This window comes from Penicillium hordei, assembly GCF_028827395.1.
Source record: "Penicillium hordei strain IBT 12815 chromosome Unknown utg000004l_segment0_segment0, whole genome shotgun sequence".
NCBI lineage: Eukaryota > Fungi > Ascomycota > Eurotiomycetes > Eurotiales > Aspergillaceae > Penicillium > Penicillium hordei.
The window spans coordinates 1,186,700-1,210,297 of NW_026623145.1; the positions used below are offsets into that span (position 1 = coordinate 1,186,700).

At 47.1% G+C, this 23,598-nt stretch overlaps 8 protein-coding genes across 8 annotated transcripts; 5 read left to right on the plus strand and 3 right to left on the minus strand.

The window, feature by feature from the left end:
• Positions 1–181: 181 nt before the first annotated feature.
• N7537_007719 (uncharacterized protein) lies at positions 182–1,177 on the minus strand (the record flags this gene model as incomplete). Its single annotated transcript, XM_056898774.1, has 1 exon — positions 182–1,177. The coding sequence occupies one exon, from the start codon at positions 1,175–1,177 to the stop codon at positions 182–184; it is 996 nt and encodes a 331-aa protein (XP_056750850.1).
• A 1,731-nt stretch (positions 1,178–2,908) lies between these two features.
• N7537_007720 (uncharacterized protein) lies at positions 2,909–3,190 on the plus strand (the record flags this gene model as incomplete). Its single annotated transcript, XM_056898775.1, has 1 exon — positions 2,909–3,190. One exon carries the CDS (start codon positions 2,909–2,911, stop codon positions 3,188–3,190), a length of 282 nt encoding a protein of 93 aa, XP_056750851.1.
• A 1,309-nt stretch (positions 3,191–4,499) lies between these two features.
• N7537_007721 (ankyrin repeat domain-containing protein) lies at positions 4,500–5,288 on the plus strand (the record flags this gene model as incomplete). Its single annotated transcript, XM_056898776.1, has 1 exon — positions 4,500–5,288. The coding sequence occupies one exon, from the start codon at positions 4,500–4,502 to the stop codon at positions 5,286–5,288; it is 789 nt and encodes a 262-aa protein (XP_056750852.1).
• A 1,048-nt stretch (positions 5,289–6,336) lies between these two features.
• On the plus strand, positions 6,337–8,007 carry N7537_007722 (uncharacterized protein; the record flags this gene model as incomplete). The annotated part of the gene is made up of 4 exons (XM_056898777.1): positions 6,337–6,525; positions 6,576–7,070; positions 7,122–7,798; positions 7,854–8,007. 4 exons carry the CDS (start codon positions 6,337–6,339, stop codon positions 8,005–8,007), a joined length of 1,515 nt encoding a protein of 504 aa, XP_056750853.1.
• A 936-nt stretch (positions 8,008–8,943) lies between these two features.
• Positions 8,944–10,299, plus strand: N7537_007723 (histidine phosphatase family protein; the record flags this gene model as incomplete). Its single annotated transcript, XM_056898778.1, has 1 exon — positions 8,944–10,299. One exon carries the CDS (start codon positions 8,944–8,946, stop codon positions 10,297–10,299), a length of 1,356 nt encoding a protein of 451 aa, XP_056750854.1.
• Positions 10,300–10,641: 342 nt separating this feature from the next.
• Positions 10,642–11,595, minus strand: N7537_007724 (uncharacterized protein; the record flags this gene model as incomplete). The annotated part of the gene is made up of 1 exon (XM_056898779.1): positions 10,642–11,595. The coding sequence occupies one exon, from the start codon at positions 11,593–11,595 to the stop codon at positions 10,642–10,644; it is 954 nt and encodes a 317-aa protein (XP_056750855.1).
• A 5,723-nt stretch (positions 11,596–17,318) lies between these two features.
• N7537_007725 (Zn(II)2Cys6 transcription factor) lies at positions 17,319–19,306 on the minus strand (the record flags this gene model as incomplete). Its single annotated transcript, XM_056898780.1, has 3 exons — positions 17,319–18,186; positions 18,239–18,844; positions 18,903–19,306. The coding sequence occupies 3 exons, from the start codon at positions 19,304–19,306 to the stop codon at positions 17,319–17,321; spliced, it is 1,878 nt and encodes a 625-aa protein (XP_056750856.1).
• Positions 19,307–20,142: 836 nt separating this feature from the next.
• On the plus strand, positions 20,143–22,881 carry N7537_007726 (uncharacterized protein; the record flags this gene model as incomplete). The annotated part of the gene is made up of 4 exons (XM_056898781.1): positions 20,143–20,256; positions 20,417–20,915; positions 20,982–21,744; positions 21,801–22,881. The coding sequence occupies 4 exons, from the start codon at positions 20,143–20,145 to the stop codon at positions 22,879–22,881; spliced, it is 2,457 nt and encodes an 818-aa protein (XP_056750857.1).
• Between the last annotated feature and the right edge of the window lie 717 nt (positions 22,882–23,598).

A 23,598-nucleotide genomic window follows, 5' to 3' on the forward strand; every position in this document is an offset into this window, starting at 1 on the left:
CGGTATCCGACGATGCGAGGTGAGGGGTGAGGGGTGAGGGGGGGGTACTACTTTCCCCTCATTATAGGTGAGACATTTTAACACCCGACTGGTGAGATAGATAATCGTGTATGTCGTGCATTATATACTGAGTAGTTTTATGTACAAAATCATCGAAGATCGTTATTTACATGTGGAATCATCATGGGTAGTCCGAGTTTAAATAACTCGGACTCGGGGCGGCGGAGAGACTCCTTCTTAGCGGGTCAGTGGACGAGCCCTTGGAGGGAGCTCGCATACGACGGATGTGCGGGCCGTACTCTGGATTCTCTGTGAACACGTCGCTATCCGCTTGCGTAGTTCGAGCATTATGTAAAGAAAGATCCACGAAATCCGATAGGTCGGTGTGGGCCGAGCTGCTGCCGTTCACCTCGGTGATATGGACCAATTTTCCTAGGATCGCATACTCCAGCTTGAGCTTGACGCTGTAGACCATTGCCTTGAGGGTGACATGGATATCAAAGAAGCCCGAGTACTGTACTCCGATAATGGCGGCGTCCATCATAATCATGACTACGTTCACGATCAGCAGTTGGACCAGGGTGCCTCGGTAGTGGCCACGTGGGCGGAGATTAAGTAGTCGCACAGCTTCCCAGGAATAGACGATGGAGAGGATAATTTCTTGTAAGGAGAATCCGACCAATTGGATACGCTCGAAGATGTTGAACCCGTGGGTGAAGAGGGAGGATTTTTGCGAATGGCTGCCGAGCTCGAGGACGGAGGCGGGGATGTGTAGGATTATCGCATCGACGATGATCATGGCGAGGGTGGCGCGGAGGACGGTTGGGCTGTGACAGACAAGATGCAATCGAGACCAGAGAACCAGGGATTGGCCCGTTACCATCCCGACCCACGCAACTAGCTCCATCGTCACGGGGAACATGTTGCTGTATATGTCGAAGATGATAAGGAGATATCCGAGACCAAAAGGGATGATGCTGAAGGAGGCGATGAGGAGACACCAAAAATAGCACCCGCCATATCGCTTAAATGTGGTGAAGCACAGAACGATCAATTCCAGGGCATTGTACCAGGCAATGGCGATGAGGCAGGAAACTGCAGTATGCTCCGCAAATCGGTCCTGGACGGAGCGATCAGCGATGCTGAAATTGCTGCCGGGGATGTCGGCAAGCGACATGAGGACATCGCTGGTGGAAGCAGCGGTATTGCGCAATTATAAAACAGACATGGCGCCAGAACAGGGTCGCCAGGGGAAGGACATGTAGAAGCGAAAAGAGCCTCCGGGGGGTCAACCTGGAGGAAGGGAATATATTCTAAAGCCGAGGGAGATACGAGGCAAAACGGCAGGAGGTGGCGGAGAAAGTCAAAGATAAACCTTCTTTAGTTGTTATAGATTGATCACAATTGGCCTAGCCGAACAATAAAATCGGGGCTTTTTCGGGGAAACCCCGATGTCGCGGACTCAGGCGAGTTTCTGATAGGACGACTGAGTTTCAGTTTGGGGTTACCTAGGTACCTACCAAAGGTTCAGTAAATGTTAATGGACACGTTTTCGTCAGCGCAGATAAGCACAGCAGTAATAATTCTGATTTGTATTACTTTCGAGATGACGAGATAGACCCCGATTTAGGGGTATTTGTTGCCCTTATATTATTGCTATTCCGGGTGATAGGCTGGAGATAAGAGACAACAGGCAATATATTTGCTACATCCATGTCCTCCATATATTAAGGAAGTATTCGGACTACGGGAGGGAATCGAGGTATGAAATCTACCAGGTCTGCCCTGTATTATACATCCCTGCTGTTAGACTACTCTATTTTTGGAAGCTGCTTAAATATTTTATATATTAGTGTGAACTGGTGCTCGAACTGTCAGAACGATACTAGTTCTTTGTAGATATATAACGTATTTCACTACCGAGCCGCTCACACCACCGAGCCGCCCACCCCAAAAACACATAGTAAACGCGATATTCTATAACCTTATATCTTAATATCCGCGTTTTTTGTTTGATTTCGTTGCATATCGATAGCTATCGATAAGAATTTTAAATACTATATATCAATCTTAAGAAAATCGAAGAGGTGCATTATAATAGTATTGAAAATTAGTGCTGAAAGCCAGGAATATGTATATCGCAATCACGAAGTTATATATATTTCCAAAACTCCCTAGAGAAGCTAGAAAATACCTAAAAAGTATTAGCCTATAACGAAATCTCTATATAAACTGCTGTTGTTGAGGTATCAAGCTGTAATTTATCGCATTTACTATGTGTTTTTGGGTGGGCGGCTCGGTGGTGTGGGCGGCTCGGTAGTGAAATACGTTATAGCACATCTCTAGTGTCTCTACAGCTTACCCAGAGCTTTCCATTCTTTATTTTCCCGTACAATTTCATAGGTGAAGATTATAGAATCGCTTCTCGCTTCTGGGCTCTGGCACTAGCGCCAAGTCTCTCAACCTCAACCACTTCTCCCTACGGATGCCTTGGAAAATGCCAACAACAGATTTACTATTTTAGCTCATCGTCTTCCCTCGTACTTCATAGCCAGTGGCCAACTACACTACAACCTAGGGCAAACAGAAAATGGCAGCATTGGTCTCTCCCCCTTGCCATGATTGGGTCTCTGTTAGATTCAGAAACTCTCCAAGGCCCTCAGAAGGCTAACAAACCGGACACTACGCGATTCCGCAAGTAGCTACATATTCCGCATTATTTCATGGAGAAAAAAGTTGTGAAGCTTTTAAGTCTATCATACCCCACCCACGGGTGAATGAACACGTGCGCAAGCTCTATCTTAACACCGTGGGTCGCGACTATGTAAGTGAGATATGACCACTTGACAAGCGTAAAGTGACGTTTGCCGAGATCCATTTCTGTAATATCTGGCTGAGTTGCAACTCAATGGGATTCGACTTCGAAGGAGAAATCAACCCACCCCGACAATGGCGAAAGCTGTTACCGATGTTATCAGAACTTCCACATCTGGAAAACGTTGCTCTGCGCTTCGATAAGCACTGTGCCGTATATCCCACTCATGACGACAAACCCCAGACAGAGCTATACCAGGCTATTGTTTTGAAATGGTTCTTTGCAGGATTAGGGTCTTTGCAGCGACCGTTGAAAGAACTCGCGATCCAGAATCATCAGAAAACAGCTCCACCTCCGGGAAAGATTTTGAATTAGATGGGCCAAGTGCTGAGCACGTTGATGTCTTTAAGACTTCATGTTGTGCATGAAAGGGATGATGCCTCCCCCGAACATGGGATCCACGTGCGTCATTGCTTATTACCGTTTACGCTAACCTTGTAGTTACTTACAAATACTAATTTGACTACGTCTGACAGATATACGAGCCAAATCAGTTTTTTACATACACACTGTCAGCATACTGGCTCAAGCCCGCCATGGGGTCGCTCCGAAAGCTTTCCCCTGTACCCCAGCATTCACTGGGGCTTCTATCCTCACGCTAAGCTGGACGGAGTTCACTTCCCTAATTTAAAGTCACTTACTCTCCCTAATTTCTCTTTATACGAAGACAAGCAGCTGGACTGGATCAACTCTCACTCCATGCTTTAGAAGCTTTATCTCGACGACTGCCCTATCTTGTTTCATATCGTAATGAATGACAACGAGCCCGAATTATTCCGCTGTCCTATAGCTAGATCCGACTTGCAACGCAACGGGCACTGGAAGCTTCACCATGATTATCCACGTCCGCGGTATGATTATTTCGTCACGATTGAGAAAGGTATTCCGCGCCTCCACCACTTTGGGTTTAGGACCACTCGGGAGTGGGATAGATATGTGATGCCATTTGAAAAATAAAATGGACATTGTGTCGGCCTTGAAGACCGATGTATGAGATTTGAGGGCTCCATGTACGATCTGGGCCCGAAAGATATACGACTGAATTGCGACGAAGAAGATCGGAGGGCGTTAAAGGCATTGTATCAGAAGACCGGGCAGCAAATAAACTGTGGAACAATCAGTATAAACAGCCGTACGGTAGAAAATTTGATACAAACGAAGGACATCTGGGCATATTTAGGTGGCTTTGCAATAGCAATGTGCTGTGTTTCCATGGATGCCTTGTGCTGTGCCATATTTCTCCTAGGTAGATTCTACCTAGAGGCTTTGTTGATTCTGGCAAATATCTGGCAATATGACAATGTATGGTATGCCACAGTGACTGGATTTGCCTGACTCGGGTGCTGTTGGCAGATGGAGCTATCAAGGGAACTTGTCATATTACGCACTATATATATCGGAGCCTGGTCTATCTGAGCATAACGCTCAGATATAATGGTCTTTTTGGCCTAGTTTGTAACTCGCCAGTCCAGGGGCAGTTTGTAACAGAACTTCAGTAAGCCCGGGTTTCTCCAATTTGGAGAAAGGCGATTCTAAAGCGCAGTGTAAATTAACCCAATTTAAATTGTCAAGTACATCCCGATTCAATTTAATTCTTCAATCGATCGATTTGTTCGAGTTGATGATGCAAACCCCAAACCCTATTCTCCCAGCAGAGATCCTGCTCCTCATAGCTCGGCTGCTTGGGCCGTTAGACTTGATACACCTGGCTCGAGCCATTCCGGGCATGGATCGCTCCTACAAACCGAAATATTGGATTACAGCCAAGGATGAGGCAGGAGATACCATGTTTCACATAGCTTCTGCCAATGGATGGGAAGATATTATCGAATCACTGCTCACCAAAAGCTTTGATTTCTCTATTCAAAACAGCCGGGGATATACCGCTCTCCACTATGCTTGTGAAAGTGACCAATACAATACGGCATCTTTGTTACTAGACGCCGGCCTGAGTCCCAATATTCTGGCAAAAAACGGCATGGCAGCATTGCATTCGGCCATTGTTAAGGGAAATACCTCGATTGTCCGACTTTTGCTTGAAAATGGTGCTGATATCTCGTCTATCACGATGGGCGCCTATTCCGTGTTACACTGGGCAATGCAAACTCAAAAGATTGACATAATTGAGCTGCTTGTCATGAACGGGGCAGATTTCACAAAGGGGGACATCTCTGGACGGACACCTCTACACTGGGCGGCGGCCGATGGAAACATGCAGGCTGTGGAGCTGCTATTGAGAGCCGGCGCTGATGCAACATCCATTGATAATGATGGGTATACTCCTGCGGATCTTGCAAATCAGCATGAGTTATCGGTTGCCCGGCGAGTCGAAAGTGTCCGACAACGAAGAAGCCCTTCACTAGCTATTCATGCTCTGAGTAGCATAATGAGATGGGTGTTAGCTTGGGCATAGTCGGAAATGATATCGTTTGGAAGAAGTGTTTTGTATGAACTTGGACAATAGAAATAAATTTTCACTGTTCAAAAATATGTAAAAAGCTTTCGGCATTGGAGGGTTTATGTTTCGTTGTCGGCCAACGTGAGTTTGAAGTGCTTTGACATATCTGAACAGGCTAAAATTACATGGAGACGAAATGAATTTCCTGGCGGGAATTTCAGACATTGTTCGTCAACTCCAAGACGTGGGGCTTATTCCCTTAGGGGGCATGGTCCGGCCAGAATACTATGAACGAGCCATGGAATTGAATGAGCGTTTCAAACACGAATTTGTTGGATTGGCCGAGAACGAGAGCCAGGGGGATCTGCATGCGAAGGTGGGGCCCTATAAATAAAGAAAATGAAAAGGATATGTAGATTTAGAGATGAAAGCATGCTTGTGAACAACAGCGCTCGGGATTATTACTCCTACGGCCTTTCAACCATCATTCCAGTGTTCAAATCCCAGACGTGATATCGAAACCACAGTTGAAGGTCTACTTGGTGGATTAGGTACGTTTGTTTCCCCGGCGATCTGTTTAGCCGGCTTGCGTAGACAAATTATGCTAAAATCTCACCGAACATCACAACGAGGAGGATTATATTAGCAGTGAGGTACTTAGGCCCAGTATTCTAGACAGACCTCGGCGAGCTTGTTATATTTCGGTTCGTCCCCGGTATTGGACTAGTTGATACACTAGTTAAATGTTTCAACTTCTGTAACACCGAGACCCCCAAATACCACTGGATACACGTATTTTCTGGCAAATGCACTATCTCTTTAACTACCGACGAAGCCATCATCGGACGTCAGAATGGAGGCAATGGATCACGGAGGTCCACTGAAGACGGTTGTTGACTTTACAGTCCATTGCTACCCCGGACTACCGATTAACAACCGATTACGAATCCTCCCAGGTTGCGGGGTTAAATGGGCCCCTTTTGACTGACAGTTTCCGCTGTTTTTATGTGATTATAACGCGGCATTTTATCTTACCCCGGTGTATAATATAATATTCTGCGCCATGGCCTCCCATCAAAAAGAAGGCTTGGATTACGCAACGGAGAATGAGATCGGCACCAAGCTCTCTGACTCGCCCGCACTTCTTTCGGAGTCGCACAAATCATACTTGATTGAACGACATGGCACCGTGGACCTTGATCCGATTCCTAGTATGGATCCAGCGGACCCATACAACTGGCCATCATGGAAGGTTGGTGGGAATGGCGCAGTTTTCCGAATTTCAAGCTGATAGCACCACAGAAATCAACCAACTTGGGGCTTGTCGCGTTCCATGCTTGCATGGGTACATTTACCGCGGCAGCCATTATCTGTGCCTATGAAGATATTGCGGAAGATCTAGGAGTCTCTATCCAACGAGTCAGCTACTTAACCTCTCTACAGATCGCAATTCTGGGAGGTGCCCCGTTATTCTGGAAACCGCTCTCTCACCGATTTGGAAGGCGCCCAGTTTTCCTACTGTCGCTGATACTGAGTTGTGTTTGTAATATTGGCTGTGCAAAGAGCACAGATTACGCTTCCATGGCGGCATGCCGAGCTCTAGTTTCATTCTTTGTCTCACCTGCCATGGCTATTGGTAGTGTTGTTGTCACCGAAACATTCTTCAGACACGAGAGAGCGCGTTACATGGGTGTTTGGACTCTCATGGTGACCTTGGGTGTGCCAGTTGGTCCTTTCATTTTCGGATTTGTGACTCAGCGTGTTGGATACCGCTGGATTTACTGGATCTTGGCCATTGTGAGTATTCAGCTAGGAAAGCTGAAATCCCATGACTGATCGTATCTCCAGACCAATGCTGTCGAGTTCATCCTCTACATTTTCTTCGGGCCCGAGACCCGTTACATCGGTGTCGACGCGCACTCCCCGTCGTCTGCGTTCAAGACAGAGTACCTGTCCCTTCGGCGGATAGATTCAACCCCGTTTAAGTTGTCCGAGTTCTGGCACCCCCTGACCCTGATTACGAACATCCCGGTTGTGTTTGTCACCATTGCCTACTCCATGGTCTTCCTCTTCGCCTCAGTCATGAACTCGGTCGAGGTTCCTCAGCTGCTGCAAAGAAAGTTCGAACTCAACGCGCAACAACTCGGTTTGCTGTTCCTTGGATTGATTATCGGCTCTCTATTGGGTGAACAGTTGGGCGGGTTCATGTCAGATATGTGGATGAATACCCGTGCGCGGAAAATTGGCCGTAAGCCTGCACCAGAGTTCCGACTCTGGCTGAGCTATATTGGTTTCTTGCTGAGTATCGCTGGTATGGTTGTTTTCTTGGTATGCACTGAGCAAGCTACTGCTGGAAAATTGGATGTTAGACCAGTGGTTGGGACTGGCGTTGCTGCTTTCGGTAACCAGGTTGTCACCACTGTGCTCACTACCTATGCGGTAGATATGTATCCGCAGGATGCAGGTAGTGTTGGAGTGTTCATTAACTTTGTACGCTCGACATGGGGATTCATTGGACCTTTCTGGTAAATTGACCCGATTTTTAATTTTTGAAAGCTATAATGCTGATGGTTATTCTAGGTTCACATCTATGTTCGATAGCGTTGGGATTGCTAAAAGCTCTGGTATCGTCACTGCGTTGATCATGGGTGCAAGCTTCATTCCGACAATGCTGTTGCATTGGAAAGGTAATAGATGGAACAAAAGTAGCACTGATTCATTGAGTTCGAGGTGAATCAAAAAGTCAAGAATGATGGATACGCATATTCCACCACACTACCCTATTTTTATATGCATATGCTTAGACAATGTCTGAAGCAGCTGGGTGCACTTTTGTCATTGAAAGGTCGGCAAACAGAGCCTAAGACTACATATGGAAGGATTCAATAGCCCCCCTAATCATAGATTGAAGATAGAACAATGCACATTCCTGGCACTGACTAGAATATGGCAATTACAGCGGACGTGACAACGTAGGTGGGGATTTCCCCAACGTTGAGAAAGTCAAATAAAATACGGGGCCCCACGGGGATGTAAATGTAACGGAAGTATCCCGAGGTAATTGATATCTCCTCACTTATGTCGGGAATTGATCGGAAATTCCCAGGGGTCGGCTAATGGTAAAACCGCTAAATGCTACGGTTTAGCATGACTCACCTTCGCATCCCGCAGAATGTGAAGATCGTCCATTTATAAAAGGTTGGGACAAACCTAGGGGAAAATACTAAGCAAAACAGTTGCTGAGCTTAATAAACTATATTCCCCCAGACTTATTCGTGTGGCCATGCGTATCCCTGCTCAGTTTCTACTTCTTGGTACGACAGCCACAAATGCTAGCGTCATAAACCCAAGAGGAACAGCCACAATCCCGGATTATTTCCAAACCAGCTATGGTCCGTTTGCTGGTATATATCCCCCAATAACCGTGACCAATTAGCCCCCCAGTGTTGACATATATGTAACAAAAGGTCCGACCGAGGCCGGAAGCGCACCCTTTCTGGCCCAGACAAACCTGGCTCCGTTTGGGAAAGATTTTTATGTGCCCAATACCCCGGTGGTGACCGATGTACCTATCATCGGAGAGACTGATGGTGCTGAAATATTCAAACATATGGGAAATCTCTCGTACGTATGGGTAGAGCTCGCCGGCTTGTTTTCTACGTGACTAACCATGGCACCAAGACCTTACATGCCAAATCCCTCAGGATTCGGGGTTAAAGAATATCCACTTCCCCACGGCACCAATATCACACAGATGCATATGGTACACCGACACGGATCTCGGTATCCCACTTCTAGCTCCTCTGTGGCCACTCTACCAGACCGTATAGCGGAACTTCTAGGCAATGGGACTCGCTTCACTGGTAATCTGGCATTCCTCAACAGCTGGGAATATCAACTGGGAAAGGAAGAGCTGACAGCTCTTGGCCGCCAACAGCTCTTTGACAGCGGCGTGCTTAATTGGTTTAACTATGGCCGACTCTATGATCCATCCTCTCCCCTTATCGCCCGTACAACCACTCAAGTGCGAATGTTACAGTCAGCCGAAAACTTTCTGAACGGCTTCTTCGGCCCTAACTGGACAAAAAATGTCACTTTGGAAGTCCTTATCGAACAAACCGGATTCAAGAATCCTCTGTCCGGAGATAAGGCGTGTCCCAATAACAACAACGATCGATCAGCGGCCGGAGAGTGGGCAAGCACCCAATGGCAGGAGAAATATCTGAAGCGTGCAACGGACCGATTCCGTCAGTCGATGACGGGCAACCCAAACTGGACAATTGCGGACACTTATAATGCCCAGACGATGTGTCCATATGAAACCGTCGGCCTGGGATATAGCCCCTTTTGCTCCCTCTTTACTAAGGATGAGTGGCTAGGCTTTGAATATAGCCTTGACCTAAGCTACTATGGAGGGAACGGATTTGCGTCTCCCACCGGACGGGCAGTGGGCGTGGGCTACGTTGAAGAGCTTATCGCCCGACTGCAGCACCAATACCCTCAGCCAGACGAGGGGTTTGCTGCCATCAATGAAACATTGGACACCAGCCCTACAACCTTCCCTTTGAACCAGAACTTGTATTTGGATTTTAGTCACGATACCACCATTTTCTCGATGTTGACGGCGCTAGGCCTCACACAATTCGGAGAGTTCCTGCCCACCTCTAATCCGCCGCTAAACCGCGACCTGATTGTCAGCCATATTGTTCCATTTGCGGGACGCTTCAATATAGAAGTGATCAAAGCACCGCGCCCCGTACTTGCGAGGCGCTCGGGGGATCCTCAGGTCTCCCCATATGAGTCCAAGGGGGGCGAAACAACCTATGTGCATATGGTAATGAATCAAAGGACAATCCCTCTTGGACGCAGTATCTCAGATTGCGGGGAGCGGGATGACGGATGGTGCGAGCTACAGACGTTCATCAAGGCTCAGAAGGAAAATATTGTAAAGGCGAAGTATGATGGGAGTTGTTTCGGCAACTATTCAATCCCGGCATACGGAGACATCACGACGGGTGCGATCTGAAGCTACATCTGCTATGGCATCTCGTGATTCGGATTCCAAGTCGTGGAGTCACTATATTGATTACTGGTTAGGCCACGCACAGACTCTGGTCAAATTTTTGAACCCATGTTAAGGTTGTTCCGATTTTCCATTACTTAGATAGGTTCAAGACGTCTGCACACACCAATCATTATAATGAGAATGTTTAAGGGCCATTAAGTATCAAATAATATAGAAATTGTATACATGAATATGATAAGTTGTTGTGATTATATGCCGAGCGAGAACCGAGGTCAGACCGATGCTGGACCTACACCCAAGCAAGCTTATTCAACCAGAATGACACTACTGCCTGCGAACACTTTACAGGTTCTGAGCGACGGTGGTGAGGATGGCACCGAGAGGGGTGGCAACGGTGGGGAGGCCGAGACCAGTGACAAGGGCAACGACGGAGGGAGACAGCTTGATGAGGAGGTGCTGTCCGTCCTTTCCGACAATGTGGAGAAGGTCCTCAACGGGCTCGGAGACGTCGACAATGAGGTCACCGAGGGAAGAAGCCTCAGCGACGATGGAGCCAATGGGGCCAGAGATGGTGGTCAGACCAAGGCCAGCAACGAGGGAGGTGACGGAGGGGGAGAGCTCGACGAGGAGGTTCTTGGCATTCTTGCCGGTGACGGTAAGGGTAGTCTTGACCTTGGGGGCAAGGTCCTGGACAACCTCGCCACGCTTGAGGTTCTTGCCGAGAGTAGCAACGACGGTACCAACGGGGACACCAACGGTAGGGAGACCAAGACCGGAAACGAGACCAGCAACCTCGGGGGAGAGGCTGATGAGGAGAGCACCAACGTCAGCACCGACAACAGTGACGAGACCATCGACGACGGGGCCAAGACCAGTGACGAGAGCACCAACGCCGGAGGCGGAGGCGACAATAGAACCGAGGGGAGCGCCGAGGGCACCGAGACCGAGGCCGGAGACGAGGGCGGAAACCTCAGGGGAGAGCTCGATGAGGAGGGTAGTGGCGTCAGGGCCGACAACGGTCAGGATGTTGTCGAGCTGAGGTCCGAGGTTCTGAACAAGGTGACCGTCCTGGACAGCGGGGGCGCTGCTGGCAGAGGGAGAGGCGGGGGAGGGAAGGTTCAGGACCTTAGTCACGTCACTGAGCTTAGAGACAACGGGGATCTCGTTAAGCTTGAGCTCCTTGGCGATGTCGCCGACCTTCAGGCCTTTGAGGCTATCAAGACCACCAGCGGGGGTGGGAGCAGCGAAAGCAGAGCCGGCCAGAGCAGCGACGGTAGCGATGAAAGAGGCCTTCATTGTGAAATTAAGTATATAGAAACTGAAAGGAGTGACTGTAGTTTGTGTAAAGAATGACTGTGGTAAGAGGCTTGGAAGAAAAAGAAAATTTTGATGGGAATGCAGAGAAAGACTGTATTTATATACTATGAACCGAATGTGATCTACAGGTACGATCTTGATTGCCCCTGTCCCCTGATCAGGATTTTACAGCTTGTTACGGAAGGAGCAGTATCCAGGACTGGCGGGTCAGCTCTATAGTTGGCGTGATTTCAATAGGATCAATATAATGGAGCGAAGAAGTATTAAGCGGGACTAGCATCTCCATTATGCCGAGAGTTGGCGCCACTATTCCGTATATGTACAGAATAAGCCCAGGGTTAGCACAGGGTCCTACTCAAGTGGGAACTATTGCCAGGATCTTTGCAAGCAAGAAATATTGCACATACTCCGTACAGAGTAGTTATGGCATATTGTCGAACCCTGGCACTTGTAGCTGAAGCTTATCCCGTAACTTTCGGCATAGTTCCTTGAAGCCCCAAGCCCTACAGATAGGATCTTCCCATATCATTTCAATGGATGATCCCAATTAGAATTGTTGGGATCGAAATGTCAATCCGGAGACTACCGGATAACAGGTCTAAATTGAGATCTACATGCCCATGTTTATGCATGGAGACATAGGGTCCTAGCGCAGGCTAGCGTGAGCTTATAAAGGTTTACCCATAGTCCGAGTAACTTGGTGCATTAACCATAAAATTTGTTTTGTTCTAAGGTTCGGTAAATGATTGGTTCCGTCCATCCGTTCCAAGGTTGATGTCCGGTTAAACATGAAAAAACATATGCACTGCATCTACTCCGTAGTACCTTGATGACTATCACCCCCCCCCCCCCCCCCCCCCCCCCCTCCCCTGATATTTTCAACCCACTTTAAATAGGGGATCATCTGTGTCATGGCCTTGGCCCCAGAATCTCCATTATTATTTGCACCTGCTTTTTGCTCTTTTTCTCGCTCTCGCTCTGATGTGATTCTTTAACGGAAATTAGGGTGGGAGCTCTAGAGAAACAAATAATGATCTGTAGAGAACCACATTGGGGAATCAACCTACCTGAAAGAGCCTGTATGTTGGCTTTGAAATCCAATAGTGTGGGACTATATTGCCAATCAGCCGGCATAAGTACCGACCCATCTCCACTTAACTGCTGGCTAAGATACCCTATTGGCCATTTATAGTCGACGACCACATAAACTTCAAGGGACCCCCTTTCCGTTGCAAAATCCCCAAGTCTCCAGCTTACGTTTTCTCGATGAAAAATGACCGCGGATACGGAGGTTCTATTGGCTGATCAGAATCGATTGACCGCTAAGACCCCCTAGGATTTACCGGAACAAAGGCGATGGTCAAACTTAACTTCACTCGATATGTACCTACCGTCAGCCACTGACGGGACTTGGGATCCAAGATCATGTTGCCCAAAACCTGGGTGCCACCTACATCACCCGGGGGGTATTTTTCTTTGTTTTGTTTATTTCCCTACTGGGGTATTCCTGGCAACCCGGCAATTGGTGATACGACCCAATATATTCGCCATAGGGGATAATCGCTTGACATACTTCATTCAGCATATAAGCTAAACTACTCGAGATATCCAGAATATCTACTAGAGAGCTAGTAGTGGAAACAATCCGGAGGATTTAGACGGCAGACACTCACATGATGCATCGAATGTTCCGTCTACCTTCCCGTTGGGGTCAACACGAGAGAGGCTCTGTCGATCACTAGGTGGACTTCGGAAATCCGTTGTTTGTACTATCTCGGACTAGACTGGGATTCCTTTGTATTCAAGAGGACTATCGTTATCTTAATTTTTTTTTCATCATACGAAGTAGACCCATGCCATGTCGTGATTCATTGATTTTTCCCGTCCAGCCTATTACCCTTTTAATATTGGATACCTTTCAACTATAGGGGGTAACTACCGAATTGGGAGGAAAATGATGCAAGAACTCAATCATCCTTGCCTTTCAGTGCTTGGGGACAACATCCTAGTTTCTTCAAATTCATATTACACATAGCGGAAGTGGATTCTAAGTGGTTTGTAAAGAAAAGCTCGATAGCTGGTTTGTAAATATTTGGGTCGTGCCGATCTGCCCCCAAATCCACCGAAGTGGCCTGGATTGGTTTATCAAAACGCTGCCCACTATGTGCGGAAACATATATCCTCTCCTAACAAATGCCATTCTGGGCCTATCCATTCATTTTGGAAGAAGCAATCCCTCAGACTAAGCCGAACTGCTGCAGTGTATTGTCTTTATAATCCAAGACACACACACACACACAATCGGTGTTTGCGGGCTCGACGGCAATTGACTGGCAAGGCATGCATATCCATCTACTACTACACATTCGTATTTGATCGCTTCGGATATTGCATAGGGCAAGTTGTATTAACTATCACCTTTATCATGCAATATAATTCAATGTTCCATCACTCTAAGGGTTGGGTCTCGTGGAAACATTTAGAAATTGCAGACCTACATCAAGCCTAGGTCCACAAGTAAATGGTAAATGGTTGGGTCAATTCAGCAGCTCCTGTATGTTGAATCCACAACAGAGATCGTTCCTAGCTTGCCAAATAGTGGATCCATGGCTCTGACATAGTCATTGACTTCCTTGTTTTGCTCGCTCGGGATCAGTGAAGTCTTAGTAAAAAACATGAATCTAAGGTTCCTCTGTATAAAGACATAGATCAATACTTGTGTTATATAATTAGAGAATGAAGAAGTTATACCAACCCATGAGCATCATGGCGTCTAATCTGGACAGGTTTAAATATATTTGCCGCCATCGGGATCAGCATCAAGTTATCTTACCCATTCTTGGCAAATACTTCTATGGATTAATTTCTCCGTGTGAATTACCAAATCTAGATCCTTGGAACTTCAAAATGGCTAGTATGTTGTATGTTATTAACTTAAACAGGCTACACCAAATGATGGACGAAGCTGAGTTTGTTATATCGTGGACCGGCTATGCGGGATCATCTTGGCATACTAGGTCAGCTCGCCACGGTAGACCTCGTATTGACGGGAAAATTAAAAGAACTGGGTTGAGATGGGTCCCATTATTATCTCTATAAGCGTAATCTATATGGTATACCACAGTCGTGATAGTGGAGTATGTTGTACATAGAGGCAAATATTACAAAAGCCCCCACCAAGCATCTAGAACATAGGAAAAGCACAAAATTCAATTTCTTCCATGAACCTTACGAGTCGCTCAGGCTTGGAATACGGGGTCGCATTGTTATTATCTCTGGACAGATTTAATAGGATGGGGTCCGTGAGTGACTAGGCCATGAAATATGGTGCTATATAGGTCATAGGTTAGAGGACCGTATAGTTATTGGAAAATTCGCTTGAAGTGGGAGCAGGCCAAAGTGGTATTATCAAGATTCTGAAGTTCTACTATGTACTGGTAGGAAACTGGTGGTCTTCATACCGGTGGGTCTCGAACCCGTAAGCCTATACCATGACTAGTTTGCACCTGTCAAGCCATGTGAGTCATTCTGGTGACCTGATGTTGGCGCTCAACTTCTGACAATTGTTCCACACATTTCCACTGACGACTAAAACGACGCCGGAAATGGCCGTGTTATTCCCCATTGTCTGTATACAATGCATTCCACCTAATGTAAGAGACACCCTTCTTTATGTATCCTATACTTTTATCTCATTCATATCTATAGATACTTTCCCATATTATCTTCACAGCCTATCTGAGAAGCACTCTCCGGCCAGAGAGCCTCTATATTCTTGAAGTTGACTCAGACATTGAAGAAAATGCAAGCTCCGCCGTTTGCTTGTATGATTCCTACGACACATCTGTCTTTCACGGGAAACATATTAACGATATCATTCGTATTCTTCGAGAAGGCATTACTGGAAAGGAAGTAGCAGCAAACCTGTTCTACATTGCGGACGAGCAGACCATCAGAGATCACACCTTACTTCTGGTTCAAGTTCAAGATCAAGAGAATGATACATGCGTGTTTAGTGTCCGACTAGCACCTGAATTTGTGAATGGAATGGCGATATCGATATATGATCCTGAATCCAGAATGTCAGTCCAAGATATTCAGAAACATGTCGATGATGATGGTGTGTATAGGGGTGGGAGGGATACCCCATACCAATATGTTGGGACAGCGAGTCACTACTTGACTCTTCCAGAGACGGCGGAACGCGGCAATTAAATACAATCTCAGTACAGTAACGAGCAGATCTAGGTCTTGACGCTTGGACGAATACAACACGCTTACAATATCACGAATATTGGACGAATTCTTCAATACTTAGAACTCAAACAACCTGGACCTTTTAGGGACCTCGGGATTTTACCCTAGAGATAATAGCTCGGGCTCAGAAGAAATCGCTCCGAGGATTCGTGCAGCGAAGCTAGAATAATCTAGGAATTAGACTTATCAATACCTATATTATTTACCGCCATATTTATCGTAAAGATAGACCAGGATAAAGGACTGTATAGTTATTGGGAAACTCGTTGAAGCGGGGACAAGCCAAAGTGGTATGCGCTGTTTGGCGTATTGTAAGCGCAAGTTTGATCTTTAAGATATATATCTGGTGGAATATACTTACGACCCCAATATTTGAAACCTCAACCAATCTCTTCACCTCCTGATCCATAACCAATCCCTCAGAGATGAAATCCATACTATCACAAGTTGGGCCCAGAGGGAACATCGACGAGGCGTCTACCCAAGCGAGAACTGGCGTTTACTCACCGTAGAATGGTTGGATGCGAGGCAATGCCTTCGTCCATCTTTGGTGCTGGATGACTTTGGTGGAATCAGCAACGAAGGGCATGTCCTTCTCGCGGTCATAAGGATTTTTGCTGAATTGTTGGAGGCCAGATTGTATCAAATCCTCGGCGATTAGCTCTAGGCTTCTTGTTTTATTTTCTTGTCACGCAAGAGAAGCGCTATATCATATCACTTCTAATGAATCAGCCTGGTTACGGTGCAAGGTTGGAGCTAGGCTTTTAAGGCTCTGACCGCATATTACACCACGTATTTGTGTTGACCGTATCAGATCTCCTTGCTTTATAGTGTGCTCCGTAGAGAAGTTCCAATGCGACATGTCAGGGATGTTTGTCCCAATGACATCCCTACGATCTATTTCCACTGTCCATCCGCCACGGCTTTCTATGGACAAGATCCCTCACTTTGATAGCTTTCTAGGAATAGCTCATACAGTGAAAAAACTTCCCAGTAAGGTCAGGCTCCTAGGTATTTTCAGTACTGCCTTCAGACCCTCTCGGAATTGTGACAATACCACCACATACCGAGGTATGATAATTTGGGGGAGTACTGAGTATCGAGCAAGATCTCACCCATCAATTGCCCTTCTATCTGCATATGATCCTTAAGTGCATACCCCTTACGGAGTATATGTAGTACACGTTTTATTCTTCGAAAAGCGGCAAGAGGTGAACAAGTGCCAGGCATTATTCTACGTACACAGTGCCTGCTGCTGTAGCTCGAAGTAATATCCCGTTAAGTGCTAGCAGTACGTAGGTAACCTATTCATACCAATTCGCAGTATATATTATTCATTATGCACAGCATGTAGAGGGGTATTTCACAAAAAAAAAAAAAAGAAAAAAAGGAACGCTTATTTCTTTTCCAAACTTATATGCCCAAAGTGTTACAAGGAAGTGTTTTCACAGCCCAACATGGTACCCCGGGTATGCATCGCCGGCCAGCGGCATCCCCGACAACGGGTCTTGGGAATATACCCCCTGATTCGACATATAGCCCATAGAGCCTTCAACCAGAGTTTTCTCTATGGAAGCAGACTCCTCCTCGAACTGCTCTAGATGTCCATGCATGTCCCACTTTCTATCACAATATTTGAGCATGTCGCGAATATAGGATAGGCAACGAATGGCACGTGCGTGGCAATTGAACAGGTCCTCGTCGCCCAGTACTGGCGGTTCTGGAGTTCCGGCGGGAATGGACGGGGGTACTGGGACGGTGGCGCTAATGAGCTTGTCGTAATTGCAGGACAGGACGTCGACAAATAATCGACCTACTTGGTGCACGCGCTGGATGTCTAGGTATGTCAAGAAGGGCAGGGCACTGGGATTTTCCAGGACCTGGTGAATTTGGCTGATGTAGTCCATGCATCGGTCGAATAGAAGAGCTTTGTTGTAGTCGTGGAGGGTTGGATATCGATGCGAAGGGGATAGCAGGATAATAATGGTGTATAATAATTCAAGTCGGTATAGAAGTGAAAAGTGGTTGGGAGCATTCGGGGGGCATTGATGGAACCATTCCCGCGCTCGCCAGCACAGAGTCCAAATGAGGACCAGGGGCTGCGGAGATGGATCTCGCCCGCTATAGTGCATTTCTTGGTAGCCCGCGGAGAGTATCTGTCGGATTTTAACGATATGCAAGGCAGGTGCCGGGCTGCGTAGGAAGATGTGAGTTTGCTCTATGGGGGCACCTGGTGCGGTAATTGATGGCAAGGCAACATTCACAGATCCGTCGGAGAACGAGTAGGTTCTGTGCATAGCAGGACTCAATCCTCTGTAACGAAAGATTAGCAGGGCGGCAATTGATGAACAGAACGAAAACAAACCTGTCTAGACAATATATGCAATGAAAGACACGCCGGCGAATATCAAGTCGATCGGGATTTGTCAAAACTTCGGTAGGGGGATCTTGATGCAAGCCCAGATCAATCGCAACCTTGACAGCCATTCCAACCAAATACCAACTCCGGAAGCGTACTGGGTCAACCAAGGAATATTGAGCAAGTAGTAGGATTGCTTGGATTCCCGAAATTGACCCAGGGCGCAGGACTTCCTCGGCATATGTCAAAGCTTCTGAAACGAGAGCCCGCGCCCTTTGATGGCTCTTATCATTGTTATGGTATGACACTGACGCCGAAGAGATGGCGAGAACCATGCGCAATATCCAATGGTCGAACGGTTTGGCAAACCGGCCGCCTGATTGATATACGGCATCCACCGAGGTCCAGAAGCTCGTTTCGACAAAGAAAGGCAGCTGGACAAAAACATTATCGAAATAGTATTGTAGCAACGGCGTCGCTTCGTGCCGTGCAGGCAGTGGATAGGGGGAGGTTGGTTGGTATGCGTCGGCTAGAGCGACTGAGAGGAGAAGGTTGGCGAAGGAGGTACTCGATGTGATGCCGTGGAAGTCTCGGGAAGTTGCATTGACGGACCTTTTTTTTTTTCGAAAAGTCAGCGGGCAAACAAAAGAACCAATCCAGTCATACTCACAAGAAACCAAAATCGCCAACTAAATCGTCGATATCTGAAACCTCTCTGCGGTGTGCAGGGCTTAAAGCACTTTCGGACGCGACGGAGGTGATCGACATCTCCCGAGGAATCCCATCACCCTCAGCAGACAGGGAGGTTGATCGGGCGCGCATCTGACTGATCTTCTTCTCAAGTTTCTCACAATACCCTTCCAGTGACGCGACGTAACTCCGTTCTTTTCCCTTGGCGAATTCATCGCTTGCCCCGGAGCAAGTGGTCGCCTTGCCGACTCTTTCGCAAGCCGAACATGCGGGGAGTTTGCCGTCGCATTTGATCTTCGCGGTCCGACATCTCGAGCAGGCGGCGACTGGGCGACTGACCTTGAGCAGAGGGTTATCCAAGAAGGTCGTGGCTGTGACGGACATATCTGCTCATTATACTGATCAAATACGGGTTAGCAAATTCGAGGATATGGGACCCCCACTCTCTTTCCCCCCCCCCCTGCATCTCCACTTCAGACCAAAACGGTATAGGATACTCACGTGATGTGAAATAGAGGAGATGCTTAGCACGAAGCCAAAAGGGATGGAACCTGCATAAGCTGGCCCTGGGAGGAAAGGATGAGCAACTAATGTATTAAAGAAATAAACCTTAGCCGACGTTGAAAAAAAAAAAAAAGAACTCCACTGAAAATCCCAAGTCTTTTTTTACACGAAACAGATTATTATAGGACAGGAAGAGGGGGGAAGATCTGTGGAACCGCACGGACTTTTGAAAATCTCCCCGTCTCTAAATTGTTTCCGGAAGCTATTAACGTGCCTATTAACGTCCCTATTAATCTGCCTATTAAGTGCCTATACTATTAAATCCTATTAAAATAGATATATATATAAATGCCATTAATCAATCTAAAAATAATACTAAAACCAGCTATTAAAGCGATTAAACACCTCTATACTACAATTATCCAAAAAAAAGTTCTTTTTTCAGCTGTCTTGTGCCTCCACATAATCCACACACGTCCGTCCGCCCAACCTTTTCTCCAGATCTGGACCGAGGCCCCCTCTTTGGAAATCACGGTGGCCCCATTCCCATTCCAGACACTTCTTCTTTACTTCTTTTTGAAGGAACTCCCCTTGTCCAAGGCCGGGAATCATGTCGACTGTTCACTTTAATCTTCGAAAGGTACCTTGGGTATAACTCGCGGATGAGGTGATCGGCCCTTTCTCAATCTTCTTTTCTCTACCCTTTTTGGCCCACCATGACCTCGAGTCCCGATTATTCTTCAGGGCCAAAATCACCCGAATTACACTCCCTAGAGCCACCGGACGGTCGTATCGCTCACACATTAACCGCCTGCACAAGGTGTAGACAGGTATGATGCGGCATTGGTCCCTTCTCTCCATCTCCCCTTCCCCGCCATCTTGGACCTTTCGCCCCTCTGTCCTAGGACGTCATGACTTATTTTTTTTAACCCCCCCCCCCACACCCTCCTTTCGCGGTGTTATTTCGGAACTGACCTACCTTCCGTGTAGCGAAAGTCCAGATGCGACCCCGGGATTCCACGATGTGCGCCCTGCGAACGAAGCAATGCCAAGTGCGTGTATTACGATTCGGCCCGAGATTCAACTATACCTCGAACCTATATCGTATCGCTCAGAGAGAAAGCCCGCGCGTTAGAAAGAGAGCTTGCCAAAGCCGAGAGTGAGATACAACATGCTGCGGATGCTGAGCTGATGGTGCGGGGGGCCGGGCGCATCCGATTCAAGGAGAACGATGAGCCGCGATATCTCGGTGCCTCGAGTGGCATCGCCATGACTCGTTTGGTCATGGAGATGGCCAAGCAGAACACCGACTCCAAAAGCATAAAGGACGTTGTCCCCGAATTCACCGCACAAGAAATTAAAGACGCGTTTGCCGAAGAAGACTCCAAGCCGACATCAAAAGTCTACCCTATGATAAGCTCGATTCCACAACCCAACCTACCTCCAAAGGCCCTGACCTATAAATTGATTGATCTCTTTGTAGCCAAAGGTACTGCGATCACTTTGTTTGGGTTTTCTTTTCCCTTGTAGCTCGTGTGGCTGATTCGTTGTATAGCACAGGCACAACTTCCCCTCCTGCACGAGCCCACGTTTCGACAAGAGGTAGAGGAGGTCTTCGATGGCTCTACAGACCCCTGCAAAAACTTCCAACTGCGGATGGTAATCGCCATTAGCATGCAGAAAATGAGTACAGAATATGCTGGCCTCGCTGATAGTTATTATCTTGCGGCCTTGCCCTACCTGGAACCTACATTGAAACGATTGGATATAGGGGCTCTACAATGCCTCGTGCTCATAGCCTCATATTCAATGGTAACGCCCACTCGTACAGCTGCGTACTGGGTCGTGGGGACGGCTGCCAAACTTTGTCAGGACTTGGGATTGACCGAAGAAGCCACCGTTACCAAATCACCGTGTGGGAAACCATTGAATCCCTTGGAGATCGACATGCGTCGAAGGTTATTTTGGATCGTCTCATCAATGGAGTTCGGTCTTTCTCATAGTCTGGGTCGATGCAGCAGCTACTGTGTCAGCCACGACAACATCAATGTGAAATTCTTTGAATTAGTGGACGACCGGTACATCACCGCAGAGGGGATCACGCCGGGAGCGAAACCCGTTCTCGCAAAGTGTATTGCAGTTCACTTTTTCAAAATGCGACTACTCCAATTGGAGCCCAGGAGAATACTCTACTCGAACAGACGAGAGAGCCCACTTGATGATCAGGATCCATGGTTTTCTCAAATGTTGGCCAAAATTGACCATTGGATGGCCACTACTCCCAAGAACGACGATGGCAGTGGGCTTAATGTGAAATGGTTTGTTGATATTCTCATTTCCCGAAGTGCGATTTTGCTGACAATGACTTCTACAGGTTTCAAGGGAGACGAAACACCATCATTGTTCTCATGTATCGTCCCTCGCCGCAGATCCCCGAGCCAACCGTCAATGCCGCCAAAATCTGTTATGACGCGGCCGTCTCCAATATCGCTATGCACAAGGAACAGATGATCACCGGATCTGTCGACCTAACATGGGTGTTTGTGCAAGCTCTTTTCATGGCTCTAAATACTGTGCTCTGGGCCCTCTCATATCCCGAAATTCGAAAAGAGCACACCATTGAGGAAGTCCAAGGCCATCTGGATATGGCCCTTGAAGTTATCGTATTTTCCGCTGAACGTTGGCCCGGTGTTCAATCTGCCTTCCTTCTTTACAGGCGCCTTGTTGCTGCGTGCTTGAAGGCGTACAGGACTGAAGAATCTTTTGTTGTACACTCGCCTTCTAACCATCCTACTCCAACCTCTTCGCAGGGAATGACTCCTCCGGCGATGTCCAGCCCGTCAAGCAGTACGACTGCTTCATATTATTCCCACAACCACCGTGGCGGCAACCTATCAATCGGCGATACCGCTTCAAACGGTACTTATTCTAGGGGACAATCGACTGATCCTACCTTCACTCAAGAATCAACACCACCTGCAGTGGCCCCTGCAGTGGGCCCAACACCGTCCAAGGAACCACAAATACCATCGGTTTCCTCTGCATTTGACATGCACCCACCCCTTACAGCCCATAGTGTGGGACCGCATTATACGTCAGGAGCCTTCGTTGGGCCGACGCTCTATCCCGATGTATCAATTGACCCGAACACCCCTTATAACACGATACCGTCAATTGTTCCCGGGCTGCAAGGCTGGGATCCAAACTTCTCACTTGCCTCAACAACTGCTGGTCATTTGGCATACACCGACGCGACTGTCGATCCCATGAATTGGTCCACCTCCATTGGAGACCAGTACTCCCAGTACTTTAATGAGCCATTCCCAGTCCCTTCATGGCGTGAGCGCACCCTCAGCCAACAAGAGCAAATCGAGCTTCTGGCTTCCCTCGAACATAATATACCCGACGTATCTGCCCAACTGGTTAATGAGTATAATGCTTACTATCAGTCCTGAAGTTCCGACGCAGTCGGTTTCACTTCATCTGCGGGGATCATTTTGTATTGAAGAGCTCTGGTGGACAGTTGTATTCTGCCTTGGACTGTCTCATCTTCTGACATACATGGAATATGTCTCCTTTAATGGTCATGTTACCAATCGGACGGGAGGTCGCCCATGCCGAGAAAGGCATCTTAGACCACCTGACTTTGTTTTTCTCGGCGAATAGTCTTTCAATAGTAAGAGATACCATTTTCAATTGTTTCAAGTTCCATTTGATATATTTTTCTTTCATGACTTGACAGGTTGGGATAATAATGGACGTAGGTAAAAACTGGGGATCCACCAGCAAAGTGCACCATAATCTGAGTTGTATATCCTATATATATAATGTAATAAATATTTAAGCAAACATTAGGGATTTAGTGCCGACAAATATAGCCCAAAAGGCCTTTGAATAAAATTTTGCCTTTTGGGCGACTTGTTGTTCTCGCCACTCGCTAAGGAGATGATTATTTGCAGTCTTCAATTAATGCATTCCTATTGTCGCATTGTATTGAGAAAAAAAGAGATATATAACAGGATGACAATGAATGGATGAATGGATAAACGCACACTTCATACATAAATCAATAGAACATAGAATATACAATGCAGGTGCCAAATAAAGTACATTGGGCCAAGACCGGTCACGTGAATTGATCAATTCGCCGTCATCCTCGCCGGCTTTGACCA